At 37.3% G+C, this 23,069-nt stretch overlaps 1 protein-coding gene across 1 annotated transcript in view; it reads left to right on the forward strand.

Annotated features, from left to right (window-relative positions):
* ACSS3 (acyl-CoA synthetase short chain family member 3) overlaps positions 1–23,069 on the forward strand; it is a 144,806-nt gene that overhangs the window by 89,725 nt on the left and 32,012 nt on the right. The window contains exons 9-10 of the mRNA XM_059683717.1: positions 7,438–7,541; positions 22,763–22,858. Of these exons, the coding sequence (XP_059539700.1) occupies positions 7,438–7,541; positions 22,763–22,858 (200 nt within the window). The remainder of the gene's footprint in view (positions 1–7,437; positions 7,542–22,762; positions 22,859–23,069) is intronic.

The following is a 23,069-nucleotide window of genomic DNA, read 5'->3' on the forward strand; positions in this document are numbered from 1 at the left end:
TTCTAGAATTTGGAAAAATAGATTAGAAGTCATCTAATGGAGCTATTTCATTTTACAGTTGAGAAAATATTGTCATAGAGAGGTGAAATAGTATCCCTTGGATTTCACAACTACTCTGGGACAAAGCTGGAACTAGGCAGTACAGTATGGTAGTTAAGATTCTGACTCTGGAATTAGACTAGCTGGGTTCAATGTACCATTAACTGGCTGTGTGAGACCTTGGATCTAGCCTCCCTCCCCCACCTTTATTCACTGTAAAGAGTAATAGAGCAAGAATATAATGAAAATAAAAGGTATCTAAGACATGCAAAGCACTTGTAACAGTTCTTAACATAGACAACTCTTAGCTATTATTATCTCCTGCTTTCTAACTCATTTCCCTTTTACATCACATCATAATAGTTTATTTTCCTATGATTTTCAAGTTCAATCTTAAGTTAGTAAATGCAAGAGTGGGCAAAAGTAGGTTTACAATTGTGTTTGAGTATAGCAAGTAGTCTACAAGAATGTGTAAATGATGAAGGCCGGCAGTTGGAGCACATATGAGATTATATGTAAGTGTACTTTGCCATTGTGACATTCCTTTGAGTTAACAAAGCTATTGTAATATTCATAACCTGAATGTCCTTTTCCATATGAACAACTGTAAACCTACTTTGCCCACTCCTGTATTCAGTGCTGGGATTTCCATTCAGGATATCACAGTACCTCTTACTTCATGCAGCCTTTCTTTTCCAATAACTTAGCAATGAGAGCTAACACAAACGAGAAAAAGCCTAGCATCAGAGATGAGCTGAAAAACAAAAACATTTCTATAGGCTGGAAATGACTGGAATAGAAAGTGGTAAGGCTGTTTGTATGCAGATATATCCCAGGTGGAAGTGCCATCCAAGTACTAAGCAGGTTAGATGTAAGTAAATTCTCAATGGACATGCCATTTGGAAGTTGTAAAACATAAGCTGAGGCTATAGATAAAATCTATAAACTACCAGAGAGAATCAACAGAGCACCAAAGAGGGAAATCAAACTGATCCCAATAGATTTCAGATGACAACTGTGAAGGATCTTCAAAGTGCTGAGGGAGAATTGTCAAACTAATTTATTTTTTATTTTTTTTATTAAAGACTGAGGGCAAAATAGACAAATGTTCATATGGACAAAGCTAAAAGAACTTATTGTCCAAAGACTTTCATAAAAGAAAAAAATACACATGGGGGAATGGTATGGGTTTGAAAAATAAGTAACTGATAAAACTGATAAAATATTTTGTTGATTTATATATTTGGCATAACAATCATAATAGGATATTGTGTTTAAACAGAAGCCAAAATTAATATGATAAATAACAATAACAAAATGGTGGAGAGTTTTTTTCAAAAAGTACTTTGAGTTTTTTCTTGAAAAAGTAATTTTCTTCTACTGGGGAAGAGTAGGAGAAAATAGAATGAAGGAAAGATGGAGATAACCACAGGCACACTGATGGCAAAAAATAATGATGTTTGTCATGTGAACTAGGAGTTGATGCAGCATCACTGAAATAATCTAAATTTAACTTCTTTTGGCATAAATAAAGAGTAATTTTCACTGGTTTGGTAGTTTATGGACCTTGAATAAGACATTCATTTTAGTTTTCTTCTGTCCCTACTTTATTACCTGGAAATTCTTCAGTAGAATTTATCTTTTAGCTCTTTATTCATTTTAGTGCAGCTTCCTGTCCATTTTGGACTAAAATTAATTTGATAACACTACCATTTTTCTGTTTCCTTTTTGCTTAATTTTCAACTTTATTTTAATCTCGAATTGTACTCAGTTTTTAAAAATATATATTTTATTGATTTTTTACAGAGAGGAAAGGAGAGGGATAGAGAGTTAGAAACATTGATGAGAGAGAAACATTGATCAGCTGCCTCCTGCACATTCCCTAATGGGTGTGTGCCTGCAACCAAGGTACATGCCCTTGACCGGAATCAAAACTGGGACCACCTGGGACCCTTGAGTCTGCAGGCCGACGCTCTATCCACTGAGCCAAACCGGTTAGGGCTGTACTCAATTTTACATAAAGTTGGGGGAAGGTGTGTAGGTCTCCTTCCCATTAATGCCCCCCCCCTCCTTTTTCCTACTCTGAATATTGCATATTATCTTTTTTGTTTATATTTTTAGTATTATAAATTTGGAAGTAGAGTCATTCTGTGTGTGTGTTACCATCATAATATCATCCAGATAATTAATCTATGTATGTAAAAGCCTAAGCAACCGTACGACTGGTCGACTGGTCGCCATGATGTGCAATGACCACCAGGGGGCAGATGCTCAATGCAGGAATGCCCCCTGGTGGTCAGTGCGCTCCCACAGCAGGAGCCCCGCTCAGCGAGCTTACTGAGTGGCAGCAGGCACAGCAGGGCCAGGATGCGCAGGAGCAGGGCAGCGCTTGGCCTGGTCTCAGGCTCCTCCCCAGCTGCCTGCTGCTTCACGTACTACTACATCCCCCAAGGGGTCCCGGACTGCGAGAGGGCACAGGCCAGGTTGAGGGACCCCACCAGTGCACGAATCTAGTTAGTCTATAATTATCTAGGGTAGCACTATCTAATAAACCTGAGCTCTATAATAAGGTAGGTACTAGCCACATGTCACTACTAAACTCTTGACAAAGGATTAATACTGCTAAAAAAAAATGATAGTTTCAATTTTTTTCAATTTTAATTGATTTAAGTTTTAAATAGCCACAGGTGAATGATAGTTTGTAATGTATCCAGGGAAAGGAAATGTTTATACTACTTTTACATTTTTCTAAATCACCAATGATTTCAAAACTTTTTCTCATCTTGAGTTCAATGGAAACGGAAAGGACTCTAACTTTGTGGTGAAGCTAGCTGTCACTTTACCATTTTTTTATTGAATATTAAATATTTCTATTTTGCTTTAGTGCCAGCATAAAGATTACTACCATAATATTAATGTAATTCAAATCTAAGGAAAGAAATACAATAGAATTATAATGGACAATTATAACAATAAATACTAAGTTTTAAGATACATAATGCTAAAATTTGCCACCAGATATGAATTTATTGCTAGTGCATGGCTTATTATTGTAATAATTAATTGTTTAATTGTAATTTACTTGGCTGGGAAATAATGCCAAATATTAGTTAAATAAAAATTATGATAAAACTTGTAAAAATGCTGGTAATATCAAGTTATTGTTTCTTCATTAGCCAAAACATATTTTGTATTTTGTGCTAACATTTTTAATTGACAATGTTTAGCATCATTTTTATTAATAAATACTTTTGAAGTTGTAGATCTTCAATTTTATCTATAAACTAAACATACAACTATCTGGAACAACTAGGGCTCTTTGAAGTAATCTTTGGTTTGACAGATAATGGAAATGCTGCCTTTTATAACTATAAATATCTTTTTTCTTTATATTGTTGGCATCAACCAAACCTATCATTTTACATATTTTAATACAAATGATCTAGATGCATAATATTCTTTTTAAAAAATATATGTTTTTATTGATTTCAGAGGGAGGTAGGGAGAGGAGAGAGAGATATAAACATTAATGACGAGAGTAATATCATCAATTAGCTGCCTCCCGCAAGCCACCTACTGGGTATTGATTGAGCCTGAAACCTAGGCATGTGCCTGACCTCCTGGTTCATGAGTCCATGCTCAACCACTGAACAACACCAGCTGGGTGGATATTGTTTACTTTTTCAAACAGCAAACTATTGAAAGTTAAATTCCGTTCTTAAAGAAAAGTTTTAGACTAATAAGTGTACTACACATGTACTATTATAAATATATTTTTATTGATTTCAGAGAGAAAGGGAAAGGGAGAAACATCAATGATGAGAGAGAATCATTGATCAGCTACCTCCCACGTGCTCCCCACTGGGGTTCCATCCCAAAACCCGGGCATATGCCCTGAGCGGGAATCGAACAGTGACCTCCTGGTTCATAGGTCTGTGCTCAGCTACTGAGCCACACTGGCTAGGCTACACTTGTATTATTGATGAAAAAGGAGGTAAAAAAGATAAAATATGCTCTAGAAAATGATTACATTTTCTTATCTTTTATTACATCTTCAATGAAGTACAAAGAATAGTTTTTTGATCAATTGGAAAACTATGTTTGAAACTTCCTGTAGTCATAAATGGCAAAATTACAATAAAAACCCTAATATGTACAATAACATATGTGTATTCTTTTCATTCCGCAAATTTCCTATGATATACAAAAACAATATACTTTTAATTTAATCTAAATTTTAAATCATGTATCAATTGTCAGTCTCAAAAGTGTGTGTGATACAACTTGAAGCAGCACAAAAACAATGGAACTACATTTTCATTCAGTCTTTTCTGCTTTCACAATTTGTCATGATTACCTGTGTTTTCCTCCCAATTATGTTTTCTTACATTTTACTTTTATTTAGGATTAAGTATTTGAGAGGTTTTTTGTTGTTGTTTTATGTGTTGGTTTTCTTCTTCCAACAGCATACAATGTCTTCTAAAAGGATTTTAAAGGAAATGAGAATGGTCTTGTAGTGATGAGTCTGTTTGCTCAGACCTGAATAATTCCATGTCTGCCTCCTCTCCCAGGTCAGCCTGGGGTTGGGTCCTCACCACTTCTTCACTTGGAGCAACAGCGTCCCACAGCCAGATACCTGCCATGCTACTGCCGATGGAGTCTTCCTAAAGCAAAAATCTCCCTGTGCCTTCTCCTGTTTAAAATCGTTAATTGGCTTTAATTAGCTTCTCACTTCCTTCATGATGAAATCTAAGTTTCTTACACTGCTCTACAAGCCCCTTCATGATGAGGCCCAGGTCTGACTTAGTGGCTAAGTAGTTGGAAAATATGCCACTAGGCAACTACTGAACCATTATTTTTAAAAAAAAATATTTTTATTGATTTCAGAGAGGAAGGGAGAAGGTGAGGGAGAGGGAGAAACATGAGTGGTGAGAGAGAATCATTGATCTGTTGCTTCCTGCATGCCCCCTACTGGGGATCCAACCCAAAACTCAGGCATGTGTCCTGGTCAGGAATGGAACAATGGCCTTCTGGTTCATAGGTGGATGCTCAACCGCTGAGCCACACCAGCCAGACTCAAACATTATTTTTGGCAGTGCCTTGTACCACTAAATGAAGTCCTGTAACTATGACAAGTTATTGAGCCAAACCAAACCCAAAATTTTGCAAAGCTATTGTGATGACAGTCTTCTTATAGAAACATTAAGTAACAGATTGTCTTCTTTGCATTTATTGTCACTTGCACACCCACACATGTACATGCACTCAGATACAAGTAAAAAATATTGACATAATGGTTTGAGGAGGAACTGTGTATATAGTGTTAACTAAGAGAAATTATCATCCTGGCCAATGTAGGAATTTTGCTGCTGCTTCAGAAAGTCATGATCTAATTGCATTATTCCATTTGGTGGCCACTAGCTACTGTGGCTGTTGAGCCTCTGAAATGTCCACATTGAGACTCTTGAGGCCAAACTGCACCTTTAGGGTCATGATTATTTATAAAAGTTAAGAAGGATATTAAAGTTGAGCTCATGAGAGTTTGATCATTCTGTTTTTAATTGCTCATCTTCTATTAAAGCTCTTGCAATTTATGTAACCCTCTCTTCTCTTCAGATCTCTCTTCAGCAACTTTAGTCAACAAGTCATGGACGTCCTCTCTCCTCTTGACTGTTACCATCCTTAAGTGATTTTTAATATCTGGAGGATAAATTTCTCTATCAATACACTTATTTTATCCAGTCTTTCAATGTTAGATTCTCTCTGTTACCATAAACACTATCCTCTCTCAGAACAGACACATTGTAAAGATCTCAAAGTTTGAAATTCCCCTTTTACAACTACATCCTCTTTTTTTCTGATCCTACAGTGCCTTTGCTTTTACTAATTTTTTAAAATTTCTTCTGTGACCCCATTATTTTTCCTGATAATTTTCTCCATCATGGCTATTCCTACCTTGTTTCCCCATTTCTCTTGCCTTGTTTAGATTCACAAACATTGATTTGCCATCCCTTCTTTTTTGTACTACACTCTTTCCTGTGCTGTGTCGACTTAGCCTCTCAGGTTACTGATTGAGTTTATGAAAGCCAAGAAGCTGCTCTTTAGTTCTTTCACTTTTATGTAATACATTTAAAATTCTCCAAAATAACCGAGACTTTTCTTTCTTCAAGCCACTGTTCCTTTGTCAATTGCTCTTACAAAACAACATGCCTCCTCTTTTACTCAATAGAATGAGTCAAGCTGACATAAACTTTGCCAACTCCCCACCTCTGTATTTTGTCTTTCTAACCTTCTAGAAATGTTTCAGTATCTAAAATTCCCAGGTATTTTGATTGGTATTGAGGGATAAAGATGACTGCTGCTAAGGGGCTCACAGTGCACTGTGGGAAATAGATAAGAAACAAATAATTATAGGATGAACTGTGTGTTTATAGCAGGGACAGGAAATGCATGTTGTTAGAAAGTAAAGATGAGAATATTTGAATCTCCATGAATCTTCATGAGATGATATAAGTTTAGGGAATGGCAATAAATCTTCTGTGGCTGGATTACATTGGGTAGACAGCTTTTTATTTATTTGATTATTCGTTTACTTTGATGATGTAAATTAACTCTTCATGCACACAGTCCTTGTCTTGACAGGTCATGGGCATTGAGAATAGAAGAAAAATAGTCATTCTCTCAATGAACCAGCAATAGTGTCAAATCAATTCTATTTTTCTATTTCATCCTTTTTATTTTGTGGCATGGCGCTTCCTGCCAAAGATTCTTCATTTCTCAGTCATCATATATTCCTTTCCATAAGAGCCTTTTTAAACTTTGAAGGCCATAATGGTATTTACTTTTTACTATCTTTCCTATATATACGTCCTTGGAATAGGGGAAATATGTGCTCGAAATCAGAGTACTCGTTACCAAAGGAACTCATAAGAAGAAGCACATTCATCATATTTATGAGCATAATTGTTGTCTTAGCTGATACTTGAGAGTGTATTTTGTGTGTAGACCTAAGTAGAACATAGCAATCAAACTTGGAGCTAAAATTAACAGGGATAATGTCAAGGGGGGAAAGGGATTTTCATCTTTAAGCATTAGATGAAGATGACAGATACGTGATAGAGATCAGCTTGATTGCTCTTTTCAAAGCTGAGAAGCTGTAGCTGTGAATTGTACTTTTGAAATACATCTTTCCAATGCCATGATGTGTATTAAGTTACATTTGGGTCAAAACAAATCATGCCTCTCACCATTTTGCGGTATGATATACTGGTAACATGGCTGCTTTCCTCAGAGAAAATTACTGTGGTTAGATTGTACAATGTTTAAAAGAATGTAGATGAAGTTATTTAGATTTATTTTCAAGGAATAACTTGAATTCACTCTCCCTCTTCTATTTAGGTTTAAAACATTATTTGTGGCTGGAGAACGATGTGATGTTGAGACTCTGGAATGGTCCAAAAAGGTCTTCAGAGTACCCGTCTTAGACCATTGGTGGCAAACTGGTGAGCATTTTCTAAATATGTACATAAATATTGCAGAAATGCTCAAAAAAACACTGCAAGAATTGGAGGAAGTTCTAAATTCCGACCATCAGGCACAAATTCAGCATTCAGATGGTTCTGGTTTCAGCAGAAATAAGCAATTGTTTGATTATTCTATTGCTAAAAATGTCTTCAATAAATTACATTTGTGCCACCATTCTCTTGGTCCCTAGGTGTAAAGCACCGAACACCTGTTTTGCTTCTCCTCCTCTTTATTTTCTATATCCAGTAAATCACTAACTCTCAGATTTTTCTTTGAAGTGTCTGTTGCATTCATTCTACCTTCAATACTCCATTGTCTTTGAGCTGTGGAAACCTCATTATCATCTGACTGGATTTAAATTACTCTCATCACTCATCTCTGTTCTCTCTGCTTTCCTATACACCCTGCACACTGCTCTAAGAGGTTTTTTTCTCTGTGTGTGTTTTTTACAAGCACTGTTTCTCTCGTAGGATTTCCTGTGGTTGTCTGGCTCTCTTCTTGTGCTCTATAAAACTGAATATTTCTGCTTAGCATTCAAGGCAGAAAAATGTATTTTTCTTTAAAACACACACACATATTATATATAATTATTTATTAACTTATTTGATTTATTCCCGATTTTCCTTTCCCTAAGTGACCGTTGGAAAACAAACTGTCATATTAAATAGATAGAATATAAGCTTTGGTACAAATAAAAAAAACTCACACACCTTTCCGCTGCTTCTTTTGAGGAGTAATTGTGTACATTTGTGAAAGTCAGTAGATTATTTGGAATCTGTTCTGCTCCTCACTGAGTGTAGGGATTTTGTTGCGTTTCCCTCTGAGCTACTGAGAGTAACTATGAGCTCTGAGAACCTTGTAGCTTTCATATGTACATATTTCAGTTCAGTTCTACTTAAACCAGTACAACAGATCAACCCTTTTATACTAGTGTTTTCAGAATCTCCATCTTATGAGCAACTAGGGAAGAATATCAAATTTGGATTAAACATTAATAAAGTTTCTTTGCAAAAATTACATCTGATTTTAAAAATGTTTATAATCTAAAGATCAAGTGAGTGACTAAAACTTAATTTCAGTGTTTGTCATTTTAGAACTCCGATTCTGATAAACTGTAGCTTTATATTATCTTCTTGGATATTTCTCTTAGGGGGAAAAAAAGTGTGTTTTCTATATCTTTTGCAATATCTAATGTAAAATAAATAATCAGAGCAGAAAAGGTGTCCCTTAAATAAAGCGAGAATCAGAGCTTCTATTCCTTTTTGCTAACTAAAAGAGGACCTTCTTATCTAAATTTAGATTTGTAACTATTTAGGAAATAAAAAAAGATAACATTGAATTTGGAGAAAGAGCAATGCTATGTATAGAAATGCATAAAAACAAATAAGTTATTGCCTCTCTAAGGAAGAGTATTTATCAAATTGATGCATCTCCTACTTACCAGGAGAGTTTAACAGACATTTAAGCTGAAAGAGAAGAATATCCTGTCACCTTTGAGATGGCTGCCCTTTGGTCTAATGGCAGTGTTGTTCCCAACACTGAAGTGACTTTACACAAATGCTTACAAAGAGGTTTTTTGTTTTTATTTTTTTCCTTCTTAAAGTTGACTACGCCAAAGCTTGCTGAAAGAAAGCGACACATTAATAAATATAACTATAATTATTTTACTTTTTATTGATAGATTTGTGTACAACAGCCTGTGCAGATATAGATAGTTAGGGCATTCAGGCATACAGAAAAGCTCACTGAAGCCTGAGAAACAAGCATATGAGGTCCCTGGTGGGTACTGAGTTTCATGTGAATTCCAAATTTTTCTTTAATGTATTGTTCAGAGAGAATTAATAGCCACATTATGTCAGTGTGCTGTCACTTTAATCATATTTGAATGGCTGCTCATTACTGTGAAAAACAGAGTGGATTTCTGCTAATAATGACTGATTCTTTCCACTCCCCTTCCAGTCAACTGCACAGCATTTGATATTGTGTCCAATTAAAGCACACAAATACATACATATGGACAGGTAGGTAGATAGCTTACTAACTAACTAGGCAATTTTGTACTTTATAAAAGAAATTCCCCTAAGGTGATATAGATGTCAGCTACTAACAAAATGTAGTTAGAATCTTATCTCATTTGCATTGAAAAAAAATTATATTCAAAGTTGTATGTTGTGGAAAATAATTGTGGAGTGACACTGAAATTTACCTTTGGCAACCCCTCACATTTACTAAGGTGATATCAAATTGATCTTAAGGTGACTTTAATTTAATGTTAAGCCACCAAAGGGAAAAGACAAATACTTTGTGGATTACACTTAACTCTTAGGAAAAGGAAAGATAAATTCAATATTTCTAGCATATTCATGAATTTCCTAATGTTTTAAATGTCAAATAGATGGTAGAACACTTCTGTAAGAGGTATGCCAGTAAAAATTGAATAACAGGTGAAGGAATGTTAAGCTTTTCCCAAAGGAATTTTTTTCTTTATTTCAAATTCCAAGTTTTGCACAAGGTCTCTATCTTGTTATTGACTTATAAATTGATTTTTTAATATAATTGCATACTTTTATGAGCCTTCCATATGATGTATAATTTATGAATTTGCTCTCTGATTACATTAATATGTGTGTACACATGAGCTGTTTAGAAACTTGGATGTGTAATTGGAATTAGTAAAGGATATGTTAAGTAACTAAAATGTATGAATAAAAATTGATTGGTTTCTGTGACTTGGTTTATAAGAAGGCACACACAGTCAATCCACTTTATTACCATGTAGGTTTTGTTACACGTGAAATTTGTATTAGCAACAACACATTTCCAGTGACTAACATCCCCTTTTGGCCCATTAATACCAACTTTGATATCTGATTTGAATAATATCTAAGATTCTAAATTGAGAACTAATCATGGAAAATTCAAGAGCAGATTAATTTTTCATAGGAGCGTTTAAATAAAGAATTGTCTCAGTTCAACACTACTGAAGCATTAAGCCCTTGTTTTGGATTCTAATGATGTAGGCATTCCATGCTCTCATGAAGGAAATTGGTCTTGCTACATGTAGAAAGGTGAGTTGTATCTATATGATAAATGAATCTGGATAAAAGATGAATTGTTGTCACTCACCTAGATGTTTAATCTTCACAGTAACTTGTAGATAAGGTGATTGAAAGCATCTGGATTATTGAAAAGATTTTTCATTTTGTTTTTTTTACATAAAGATAGAGAAACAGGGATGCTATAATCATAATTTAAAAAGGGAAAATTAAGAGAACAGATAATTGTTTCATCAAGATATGGCAGTTCATATGCCAAAAACTAAATGGACAGAATGTCATTATCCTCAGGTTTGCACTGTACTGTTATAGATCATTTTTAGTACTAAGAGCAGCTTTTCCACAAATCAGACAGAAAGCACAGGTTTAGAAGAAAAAACTGTCAGTTCAGTGCACAGTGTCCTTCAAAATGATTTTTTTTCTTATTCAAGATGACTATAAAGGAATTGTTTTTCTTATGAGTGAATGACCAAATACAAAAAAAGAATTAAATTTCAGAGACTGACCACTAAAACCCAAAACAAATTAGAATTTATTCCTTTTCGAGGTTTAATTTTTCTTCCTCCCCTCCCCTCCCCTCCCCTCCCCTCCCCTCCCCTCCCCTCCCCTCCAGTTCTACCGGGAATCAAACTGGTGACCTCGTGGTTCATGGGTTAGTGCGTAACCATTGCGCCACACTGTCTGAGATGACTTCCCACTTTTTAATGCTATTTAATCCTAGGTAGAAACACTTTATTCCTTCACTTGCAATCAGTTAACCAAAGGCAATAGCTACAAAGTTAGAATATTCAAGTTCCATAATGGTGTTTATAAGAGACAACTTGGTAAATGGTTTAGATCAAAAGAACCCATGCTGGGGGTTAATGGGAAATGAGGACACATTTGTAATACCTTAACCAATAAAGAAATTAAAAAAAGAAATCCATGATTCCTTCTACTTGCTGGCTGGACATATCTGTGTGTTCCCATGAGAGGATATAGAGCTTATGTGGAAAGTGTTTCAAGTATCCTTAGGCCCAGGAACTTGAGCAGAACTGGGTGATTTTGTGGCTGGTTTATTTGTTTTGTTTCTGTCACTTCAGTGGAGGACCAATGGAGGACTAAACTTTTTCACAGAATTTTTAAAACCCCATGGAGGGATTTCAATGGGAAAACACAGTCACCTAATGGATTGAGACATTGGTGACGATTGAAGTTATTGATCTGACTTTATCTGCCTTGAGCCTTCTTTGCTGAGTTCCTACATCTTGCAGTAATCACAGTATTTCTCTCCCTGTTTGATTGACCTGCTGCAGTTTTAATTGCAATTGCTAGTTTCTGAAGTAACTATATTCTATATATAGTCTAAATCCTCCTCCTTTGAGGAGGAATCTGATAATTCTGCATTTTATTAAAGTGGACCCAAAGGCACCAGCAAATTCAATCATGCCAGTTTTAAATCAAAATCGTTGATCCTCAAAGCACACACATCCTAATACTGTGTTATTAAAATGTGTCAAGGTTACTTGATGTGATAATCCTTGTTTTTTGCAGTTTGGTAACACATATTTCCTGAGCAAGGACAACTGGGACAATAGTTGTGAACTCAAAAATTAGTTAGGCTGGCTCAATTTAGTCCTCATACTTTGGTTTATCTGGAAAGATCCATTAGCTCATGATATTTTAAAAGACAGTAATACATTTTATTTACAAGAATCAAAATACAAAATGGAATAAGTCACTAGAGTTTAATGGTAATTATCCTGAGTAGAGATTTCTATAGGAGATGGTACAGGCTCAAATATAGCAGTGTCTCATTCCTCCTAAGTAGACTAATTGTGAATACAGCCAGGATTTGGACATTTTATAGGTAGGGTATCAAAGTTTAAGCCACTTTTTTTTTCTGAATCATCCTTTTCCTTTGTTACCCTTGCGTTCTCTAACATCCCACTTTGGTGCATCAGACTTGATGTACTTATTGCAGAAAGGTTTCAATCTGTCAGTCTATAGTTCTAAGTTCAGCTGATAATAGGCAATTTTCTCCATGTCTGGAATTCAACACCGGAAGCTTTATGACACTTGTTATTTCTGCCTTTTAAAAAACGTTTTACAACTATGTGCTAGCTATAGTGCCTTTCTTCTAATGAATACATACTTAGCTTGTGCCCCTGCAAAATCCTGTATATTTTCCTGCAAAATTCCTTCCTAGGGTGAACACATAAGAGGCTCTCTATGACTGACAATGAGGAAAACATCTTCTTGGTGACTTTACCTTGAAGACTCAATCTTGAATGATTTAAAACCTTTACTCTGTGGTTGGGGAACCAGTAATCACTAGCTAATGCTCCTCTGGCAGCAGATCTTGGAGTAAAATATTTCTTGTTCAATGAAATGCTGTCTTCCTAGGTTTTACTTTTCAACTCCTTGTCATTCCTTGCTTCTTGGTTTTACTTAATTTCTGAGTCCATCAAATTTGGGCTATGGTGAAAAGTTTTCATTAAAGTACATTTTTGGATTATCAAAGATTTTCAAATGGGTTGAAGCAGACTCTGAAATGCACACTGTGGACATCAAAGGGCTGGGTTGGCCTGAACTGGCAATGCCATTGCCCCATGGACTGGTTGTCCAGTACATACCTCATGCTGCTTTCTAATAGTGCAATGCAGTCTTTGGTAATAGGAATGAATCACTGCTGCATTTTTCCTTTTCTCGATGTAATGGTCAAAAAGAAATGTATATCATTTTCATTCATGGAAAAGAAAATCTATATAATCTAGCATGAGAAGTTGTGATTGAGAGAAAACCAGTTATATCGACACAATGCTATCTCAGCAATGTTCAGCTAGTGATGCTGATGGTATCCATCTGGTGAGAGAGAAAAAAAAAAAAGACCTGATGTTATCTTTGTTGCCTGGCAACCACATTTTTTTTTTCATTTAAAGCAGTCTTCTTTACTTCAAAGTAGGTAATTTTTACTGATAATTTGAGAAGCAGGGGCTTAGAGGTAAACTACGTGAATTTGGTTTGTAGAGGGAATAATCTTTTGCCAAACGTAAGGTGAGCTTGATGAGACTTTCTCTTTTGAAGGTGAATCACTGTTTACAAATTGTTAAACCATCTGAAAATAATGCCCCAAGTCAAATCGCCGTCATTGAATCAGACGTTTTCATCTTTATAGCATTAAACATAGAAATAACTTCAAGTCAGGTATTTTTCAAATGTGATTACTATACATGAAGCAGTTAGAATAGGTAGAAATGCTTTTAAGAAACCCTATTTGTGCTCATTATTATATCGGACACGATACTAAACACTGGGAAATCGATGGATAATACAAAGTTGGTTTGGTCTTTGAAATACCATCTATTCTAAATCTGCCCTTGGCAAGAATCACACTTAATCTGATCTAGAAAAGTGAAATACGTCATGTGTTTGTACATCTTTATAAAAAAACCCTGCATTTTTAAACCCTTCCTAGACAAACCTTACTACTGTCTGCAAATTTGCATATAAACTCCTGCACTGGGGGTCTATCAGCCCCACAATATAGCTCCTGATTCTTCTTTTGCTGTTAGTTCTTATTTGGAAAACAGCATATGATTCTTCTTGGAAAAGTGAAAAGGTAGTGAAAAGTGATGCAAAATCCTAATAGCACTGTGTTTAAATCCTGGTTCGGTCACTTGGTCTGTAGCTACAGGCTATTCACAGGGGCCTGTAGAAAGCTTGACCTGAAGTGAAATATATACAAACAGGGCAACAGAGTTGCTGGTGCACAGTAACCCTCAATAAATATGTTTCTTTCCCCTTCCTCTCTATAAATAACCCTTCATGAATGTAAAGGCCGTTTTAGCATCCTGGCCTGTCCATAATCCAGACTCAAGAAAACTTGGAACCTAAGAGTTCAATTTATAGATGAGGAAAGTAATCACAGATCCATTTCCCAAAGCCGACCAGCCAGTTACGATTAGAACCGGAACTCTCATTGTTCTGTGTTGTCCAGACTTCTCTCTCCATATGTCTTACCTTCCACCTTCATTAGTTCTGTATTCTTATCTAATTTAGCTGCAGGTTATTTATGAGTTTCTCCACAGTCGGAGGCAGCGGGCTGGTTAGAGTGTGGGATAAGACCAGTGTCTCACAGTTTGAATTAATGAGCCGCTTCCAGTAGGAAAAGGTAGGCTGCTTTGAATGAAGTATTTTAAACTATAATCCTACCATCTCCTGAACACAAAGATTAAATTGATTTTCTTTCATGGGTACATCTCATTTTTCTGCTTTCTTTCCGATACCACCATCCAAGTTATTTATGGCTCACTGTATAGATTCCGAGGGGGAGAGAATGGTTTCTTTACACACTGCTTCTCTGCCCATCACGATGCTTGTGATTAATATGCCTCCGTGGTACTAGGTTGCTGAATTAATTTATTTCCAGGACGTCAGTTCTCTGCATGGGCCACCAGCTTCTCAATCCATATTGCTTAAGCGTAGTGTTTCTAGAACCACAGTGGAGGCAGGACGGCAGGGTTCCGGGCGCGCAGGAGCCCTTATGTGCAGAGCTGGACGTGCAAACCTGCCACCGTGTTCTTCTTAACTCTCAATCACACCTACTCTTCTTTCTGTGCTAACTTTTATTTGTAAACCAAATCCTGGGGCTGACTTCCCCTACCCCCAACCATCACCGAGAGCTTTCGATGCTGAGTGTGCCTCACATTTAGTCTCATCTTCCAGGACATCAGAGCAGCAACATCTAACTGATTTCCTGCCCTGGGTTGGGATTGTTGGTGCAGTGCTCCACTTTGCTACTGAAGAGATTTTTGTAAAATGCAATTCTGAGCAAATCGCTTCTGCTAAATTCCCCTGTGTCTCCCAGCGTTCCTGGACTTTATCCAGATTCCTTAACATTGCACGGTCAACACGTCAGGATCTGCCTCTGCTCATCTATCTCACTTGTTTCTTGTTATCGCTTGTCCACCCACTACCCCCAAGCTTTTGTCTGTTGAACAACTTGCAGGCATTCCCTACATTGTCTAACTTCTCTACCTTTGAACATGCTGCTATTTCTGTTTACCACATCTTTTCACCCTGGACACTCCCTTTCCCCAAAAAAATGCTTTTCACCGAGTGGAATGTAGTTAATAATTTTGAAGGACTGACTTTTAATGATCATTCTTGGAATAAGAAAAGATTGCATCAGAAGTATAGCTATTAACATACAATATTTTTCTTTTTCCCTGAGTCCTCTGTTTCTTCTGTTCTCTCGTTCATTATGGGATTGCATTCTGTGATTTGCTTTCTCTTTTTTTTTTCAAGTATTCTGATCTCAATGATGGGAACTGGAGCCTAAAATCATGTAAAAATGTGTATTTACTTGTCAGCAAACAGTTCCTGAGGATGAAATGTCCAGGACTGGACTGCGTTTGGTCCTGCTGACACAATGATTTTCAAGCACACAGAAAATATCTGATTCCAACTGTAACAGGCTAGGAGAATGTTTTCATATAATTATGTGCACAATTCTTTTTGAGAATTCCACTCATTCTCTTTTGAAAGATTTTGTAGCATTTTTAGTGGTGAGCATTCTAAGAGTTTATTACTTTGTAAAAAAAGAAAAATTCAAAACCTAGTGGCTTAAAACAACCACCATATATCATGGTTTTGTGTATCAGGGTTAGGGGCAGAGATCAACCAGGGAGTTTGTGCTCAGGGTGCTGTTGGTTGAGACAACTTAGAGCAGTGATGGCAAACCTATGACACGCGTGTCAGAGGTGACACATGGACTCATTTTTTTTGGTTGATTTTTCTTTGTTAAATGGCATTTAAATATATAAAATAAATATAAAAATATAAGTCTTTGTTTTACTATGTTTGCAAATATCAGAAAATTTCTATATGTGACACAGCACCAGAGTTAAGTTAGAGTTTTTCAAAATGCTGACACGCTGAGTTCAAAAGGTTCGCCATCACTGACTTAGAGGTATTTAGTGTTGAATGGGCTGGGCTGGTGGGTCCAAGATCACTTCATTCTTCTGCCCGGGAATGGCTGGAGATTGTTGATAGAAACACTTGCCCATGGCAATTTTTTAAAACATATATTTTTATTGATTTCAGAGAGGAAGGGAGAGGGAGAGAGAGATGGAAACATCAATAATGAGAGAATCATTGATTGGCTGCCTCCAGCACGCCTCACACTGGGGATTGAGCCCACAACCCAGGCATGTGCCCTGACTGGGAATAGAACCCTGACCTCCTGGTTCATAGGTTGAACCAGGCTGCCAGTGGCATTTTTGTCTTGGAGGATTTAGAGTAGGAGGCTATCTTACATGCTCCTCAGAGATTCCAGAAACAGTGATCTAAAAGTCTGAAGGCCTGTGCCTAGAAACAAGGTATAATTTCCATTTCTTTTCTATCTGTCAGAGCCTTCAAAGGGTGACCCAAATTAAAAAAGAGAGGACATGGGTCCTGTGTGTTAGGAGGGGTATCAAACAAATTGCAGCCTCTTTTATCCCCACTGTGGACAAATTCCAATGTTATGGATGCAACCTTTTGAACTCTTCAACATAATATCCCTTTTGTGCACCATTCAGAAGTAACTTCTGTTAAAATGTTAATGTGTCTTGCCCAGATGTTTATTTTTGCTCAGTGTATATTACAGGTATTTTTTTAAAAAGATTATATTGGGTATTCTGTTTCACAAATTTTCTAAACAACATTTTGTGAGAATTATTTCCGATCAGATATATCTTAGTGTGTTTGAATGGCTTTGCATTACTACTTGATATAGACCATTCCATATTTTTGGATAACCTTTTAAACTTTAATATAAATAATATGTGGTGAATGTCCTTGTTGCTGAATATTTGTGAATTCCTACAAATATTTCCTTGTATATATCTCTTACCTAGAACAACTGGGTTAAAGGGTATGTGCATTTTTAAGTATTGTTTAAATTGACAAATTGCCACTCAGAAATGTTGTATTCATCTGTATACACACTAACACTCATATAACAAAAGTGATCATCTTGCCCTAGCCGGTTTGGCTCAGTGGATAGAGCGTAGGCCTGCGGACTGAAGGGTCCTGGGTTCGATTCCAGTCAAGGGCAGGTACCTAGGTTGCAGGCGTCATCCCTGGCCCTGGTCAGGGAGGGTGCAGAAGGCAACCAACTGATGTTCTCTTTCTCTGTCTCTTCCCCTCCCTTTGACTCTCTCTAAAAATCAATGGAAACATATCCTCAGGTGAGGATTAACAACAACAACAAAAGTTATCATCTTTGGTTTGTATGGGCTGTTTCCCATATACCATGCAACTAGGCCTTGGCAGTGAATTCTTCTGTGAATTGGTTCCTGGTGTTGAGGAAGCCACAGGAATCTCTGCCATTAACCAGCTAGTCTCATATAGCTTATGTCTGTCCATGTCCTTCTTCCCATGCATCTCTCCAAATCCCCAAATAAAATAAACTTGTTAATAAAACCTAAATGATGTGCAAATGTGTAAGTAAATCTTATTTGCATTGTTGTGATTCATTAGCATCTTTGTTCAAACGCCCTCATTAGCTTGCAGCATAACCTAGACTTAAAGCTTAAAGCCTTACAAGGACTTTGAAGTAGTTGTTTTTGTTTTGAACATATTTGTATTGATTTCAGAGAGGAAGGGAGAGGGAGGGAGAAAAACATCAAAGATGAAAGAGAATCATTGATCGGTTGCCTCCTGCACACCCCTTACTGAGGACTGAGCCTGCAAGCCGGGCATGTGCCCTGACTGAGAATTGAACTGTGACCTCCTGGTTCAACCACTGAGCCACGCTGGCCAGGCTGAAGTCGTCTTTATGATCTGTCTCCTCATTACCTCTCTGAGCTTCTTTTTCATTAATACTTTACTCATATATTCTGCCTCAATCACACTGGCTGCCTTACTGCTTCTCCAACCTTCTAGGAATAAACCTATCTCAGGACCTTTGTACTTCTGGTTCTTTCCACTTGGATTCTTTGACCCTAGATATGTAAATGACACAGTCCTTATTGTTCTTTTGGTCTTTACTCAAATATCACCTTCTCAGCGAGGTTTTTCCTGGCTGCCCAATCTAAACTTGCAGTATCTCTCCATTACGTCTCATCCCCTGCCTATGCTTTCTTCATATTCTGAATGCGTATAACTCTTTAACAGGCCTTATGTTTCACTTTTATAGTTGTTTCTTTTTTTGTCTTCTCAACTAGAATATAAGCTCCATGAGACTAGGGATTATGACCCCTGCTTTTGTTTATCGATGCATCCCCAGTTCTAAGGACAGAACCTTACCTATAATAGTTGCTCAATAAATATTTGCTATTAAGCGATAGATACCACCATTGCTTCCATTTGCAAATGTGAGAGACGGGTTCACTCTCTGTCTCAAGGATTTTTGTTCCTCTGACACACAGTGTGGGTGATTTCTCTTCCCTTCTCATTCTCCTCAGAGAACCTCATGAGCTGCCGTGTCTATTTCATTCTTCTCCTTCTCTGAAAGAACTATGCAAACCAGGGTAAATTTTCTTGGTAGGCCTCAGTATGTTTTTGCATGTATACACACATACGTAAACACACAAAAATTAGCCTGGTACACAGCATAGTTTCTCTTTGAAAATATAATGTATGTTACTTCTCTTGCCTTCCTTTAGAGCAGGGATGGGGAACCTTTTTTCTGCCAAGGGCCAATTGGATATTTATAACATCATTTATGAGCCGTGTAAAATTATCAATTTAAAAATTAGCCTGCTATATTCGGTCAAATATTTAATTAGCTCAACCCTAAAATGATTTCTTGGGCCTTATATGGCCCACTGGCTGGACGTTCCCCACCCCTGCTTTAGAGTGACAAGTGTTAAGGAGAATTCATTTAGGTAACAACTCACTAATGCAGTAGAGTGAGGCAGTAAAGACACATACAAAAAAGGGAGGTGTCTGTATTAGCTTCTAATGCAGTATGAATATAAGTGTGCCAAGGTAACTTATCCTTCACATTCTTCCGTTCCCTGCCTTCTTCTTCCTGGTTGTCTCTTATCTAAAGAAATTGTGCTGTTGAATTGCTAAGCATCGTGTGTTTCTAAAGTTAGGGGTCTTTGAAAAGATTTCTCCAAAGGTAGTACTGTATTCACTTCTTCAAAGAAAATGGTCTGTATTGTTTAATGTAGCTGTTTCTCAGTCACAATGTCACGCCTGGATTTCCTGTCTCCCCGGATAACTGCTCGCCTGTTCATTGTAGCCTGGATGGTGCGAAGCAGAGGTTTTTAGAGCATCTTTAACATGGGGCTGGAGGAGGCCCTTGGAGTTTGGTTAAGGGCTGCAGCAGCCTGGGGGCTTTCCCTAACCACAGCCTATTCTGCACGTGCACCAGCCTGAGAGCCGGGTGGTTATGAGGCCTGTGCCCACACGTGTGCGTGCTGGCCCTACAGGCCGTTCAGTTTTGGGGCCTCAGGAAAGTGAGAGATATAAAGTTTCTGTAACAACCATTATGGTCTTTCTAATCCCACTTTTGTCCTAAGAATGACTCCTTATTACGCTTAGAGTCCTAGGAACTGGCACTTTGTCCGATTGCATCCTTTTCATGTAACTACCATCCGTGTGTTTTTTCTTTCTTTCTCATCCCCTAAATGACTATCACAATAAGGTCAATGAGGTACTCAAATTGCTAATGTTCAAGGTATAAAGTAATATCGTATAGTTTAAGTAACTGACTGGATAATCCTTTTTGCTGCCTTTAAAATTCATTGAAAATAATCATTTAAAGATATGCTTTTCATAGTCGTCTTACAACTATGAACTATAACAAAACAGCTGAAGGTTAAAAGGTTATAAATATGTGATCACTATACAAAGATGCTTAAAAATCTCAGGAAGTATGTGTAATGTTAGCTTATTTAGGCAGTCAGTGTCGACAGTGCTTCACTAATCCTTCCTTAGTAAGACGAGGTTGTATTCTCACCCCCTCTCCCCACACTCCCTGATCTTACAGGAAGAGCAGAGTGCTGGTGTCTTTTAAAAGAATCCACAGTAAGATGAGTTGAAGTGGGGTGCAGGTAGAGTTTGAATGTAGTGGTTCTTTGTTTTTCTTTTAGGTGGCAGGAGCTAGAGCTATAAAAAGGTACTGTGTAGGGTCATCAGCCATCTGTTGACAAGTTGCTGAGAAACCTTATGTTGTTAAGAAAAGTGGTGAGTTTGAAACTCAGATGATTGGAGTAACCCTGTTGATAAACTAAACTTGATAAGATCTCCTTTATTTTTATTATCTTTTAAAAACATTTTTTTATTGATTTCAGAGAGGGAGGGAGAAGGAGAGAGATAGAAACATCAATGAATAATGAGAGAGAATCATTATCTGGTGCCTCCTGCACGTCCCACACTGGGGATCGAGCTCGCAACCTGGGCATGTGGCCTGATCTGGAATCAAACTGTGACCTCCTGGTTCGTAGGTGGACACTCAACCACTGAGCCATGCCAGCTGGGCAAGATTTAAAATAGCAGATTTACGTTAGCAGCTGCTTCCCACAAGGGTGGGAGGGGAACAGTAGCATTTGAAGGGGATATCTCCTTTCCTAATGTGCCCCAGCATCTCTGTTTCCCATGTCGCCTGCTCTGTCTGTGCACCTACCTTTAAGAGCCTCACTCCATGGGACTGCTTCCTGTCATCACTGCTGCCATTGTCTCCCCCATCAGTTTTGGGGGACAGCTGAGGTGAGCACTTAGTTGTTAAAAAGCAAAGGGGAAAATGCTGTCGACCCTTCTAAACTTGTGGATCTCCTCCCCTGCTTTGACCGTGCTGGAGGAAGAATGGCCAGGAGACTGCATGGCGGATGAGTTCGATTTCATAAGATACATCCTCATTTTCTGTCTTGCGATGAGAAAATATTTGAGAATTCTTTTGTTAAACATCAAAAATGTCTGCTCTGGGTACTTGCTGCTCCTCCCCCGCGGTGGCCATATGGCCTCGCACCGTAAGCACCGGGCTGTGACTTAGGGACTGTGTTCTAATACAAGGGTCCATCTTCCGTTATTGATGCCAGCTGAGCCACCATCCATAAACTGTGAGTAATAAACTGAGTGATGCTGGAAAGTAAAGAAGAGTAATAAATTCTCCCATCACTCTAAAGTGATATAAAACTGTGTGATAAATTACGGTAGGGCCCGTACCGGAAGGAATACATTCTGAGTACTTAGGAAGATGGATATTTTTAATACTTTAGATTACTTTGGATCTGATTGAGTTGGCAACGAGTCCCTTGGGTGTATGTATGTGTGTAATGTTAAGCGAGTAGCTCTGAAAATTTTCACTATCAATACCCTCTTATCCTGCCCCTTCACAGATACAAAACTCATACCTAAAAGATTCTGTTAAGTTTAAACTTGTATTTACTAACAGTAACAAATGAACTCTTTCATAAAATGAATCACTTTCAGAACTGAGTTATAATGTAATAGCTGCTATTTTTCTGAGTGTTACAATTGGAGACAAAGAAACTTAACATTTTTTGCTTGTCAATGCAGGCTAATTGTCTCTGGTCTTGCTGAAATAAGCAGCATAGTGTAAATATCTTTCTTTCTATGTTTCGGGCCTTCTAGAAGCCAGGGAAAAACAGACTCAGAGCACTTCGATAAAGCATTGGTAAATGTAGCTTCCGAGGCCAGTGTCTCCAGGCAAAGGCAGTTCTCAAAAACATTAGAGTGTGATCTTGTTCATATAGTTTTAAAAATGGTTGGGTTTCTTATTCCAGAGACTAAGCTATCAATAACAGAAATATTTTGCACATTACCGTGATAAAATGAGAAAATGACTCTAGATATCTTTTCTAGAGATCTTTTCATTTATAACATGTGTTGTAAACCTCTCCCGGTCACATAATTCTGCATTCTTGGCGCCTGCCATTCATAGCCGAGAACACTAGTGAGGACTTATTTTTCTCTGAAAAAAGCACGATTATATGTGTTATTTTATGTGTCCTCAAGTTTTTAAAAATGTCGCTATAACATACCTTACTGGATATTTTTCATTTTTAAATAATGCAGTGGCACTATTGATCTTCTTCTCATGCATTTAAATTCTGTGACAAACTTGGTGGAGAAGGACAGAGAACACACTGAAGAAATCATGATCTCAAGTTGAAACATTAAACGATAAATATTTCTTTTCCCAGAAACTGGATCCCCCATTACAGCATCCTGCATTGGATTAGGCAATTCTAAAACACCTCCTCCAGGGCAAGCAGGAAAATGTGTTCCGGGATACAATGGTGAGAAATGACCCTGATTTTTAAAAATATGTGAGGTTAATAAATTTGGTATTTTCTCGTGTATAGTGTGAATCAGATTGCATGAAATATGCTAGGTGCTTAATAAATATTTGAATGGATACCTGTATTAATAAGGAATGCCTTAATTTTTATTGAGCCAATTTGATAAAAAGTAACGTTCCACTAACATGTTCTAAATGGCATTTTAACC

The sequence above is a fragment of the Myotis daubentonii genome, chromosome 2 (genome assembly GCF_963259705.1).
Source record: "Myotis daubentonii chromosome 2, mMyoDau2.1, whole genome shotgun sequence".
Lineage (NCBI taxonomy): Eukaryota > Metazoa > Chordata > Mammalia > Chiroptera > Vespertilionidae > Myotis > Myotis daubentonii.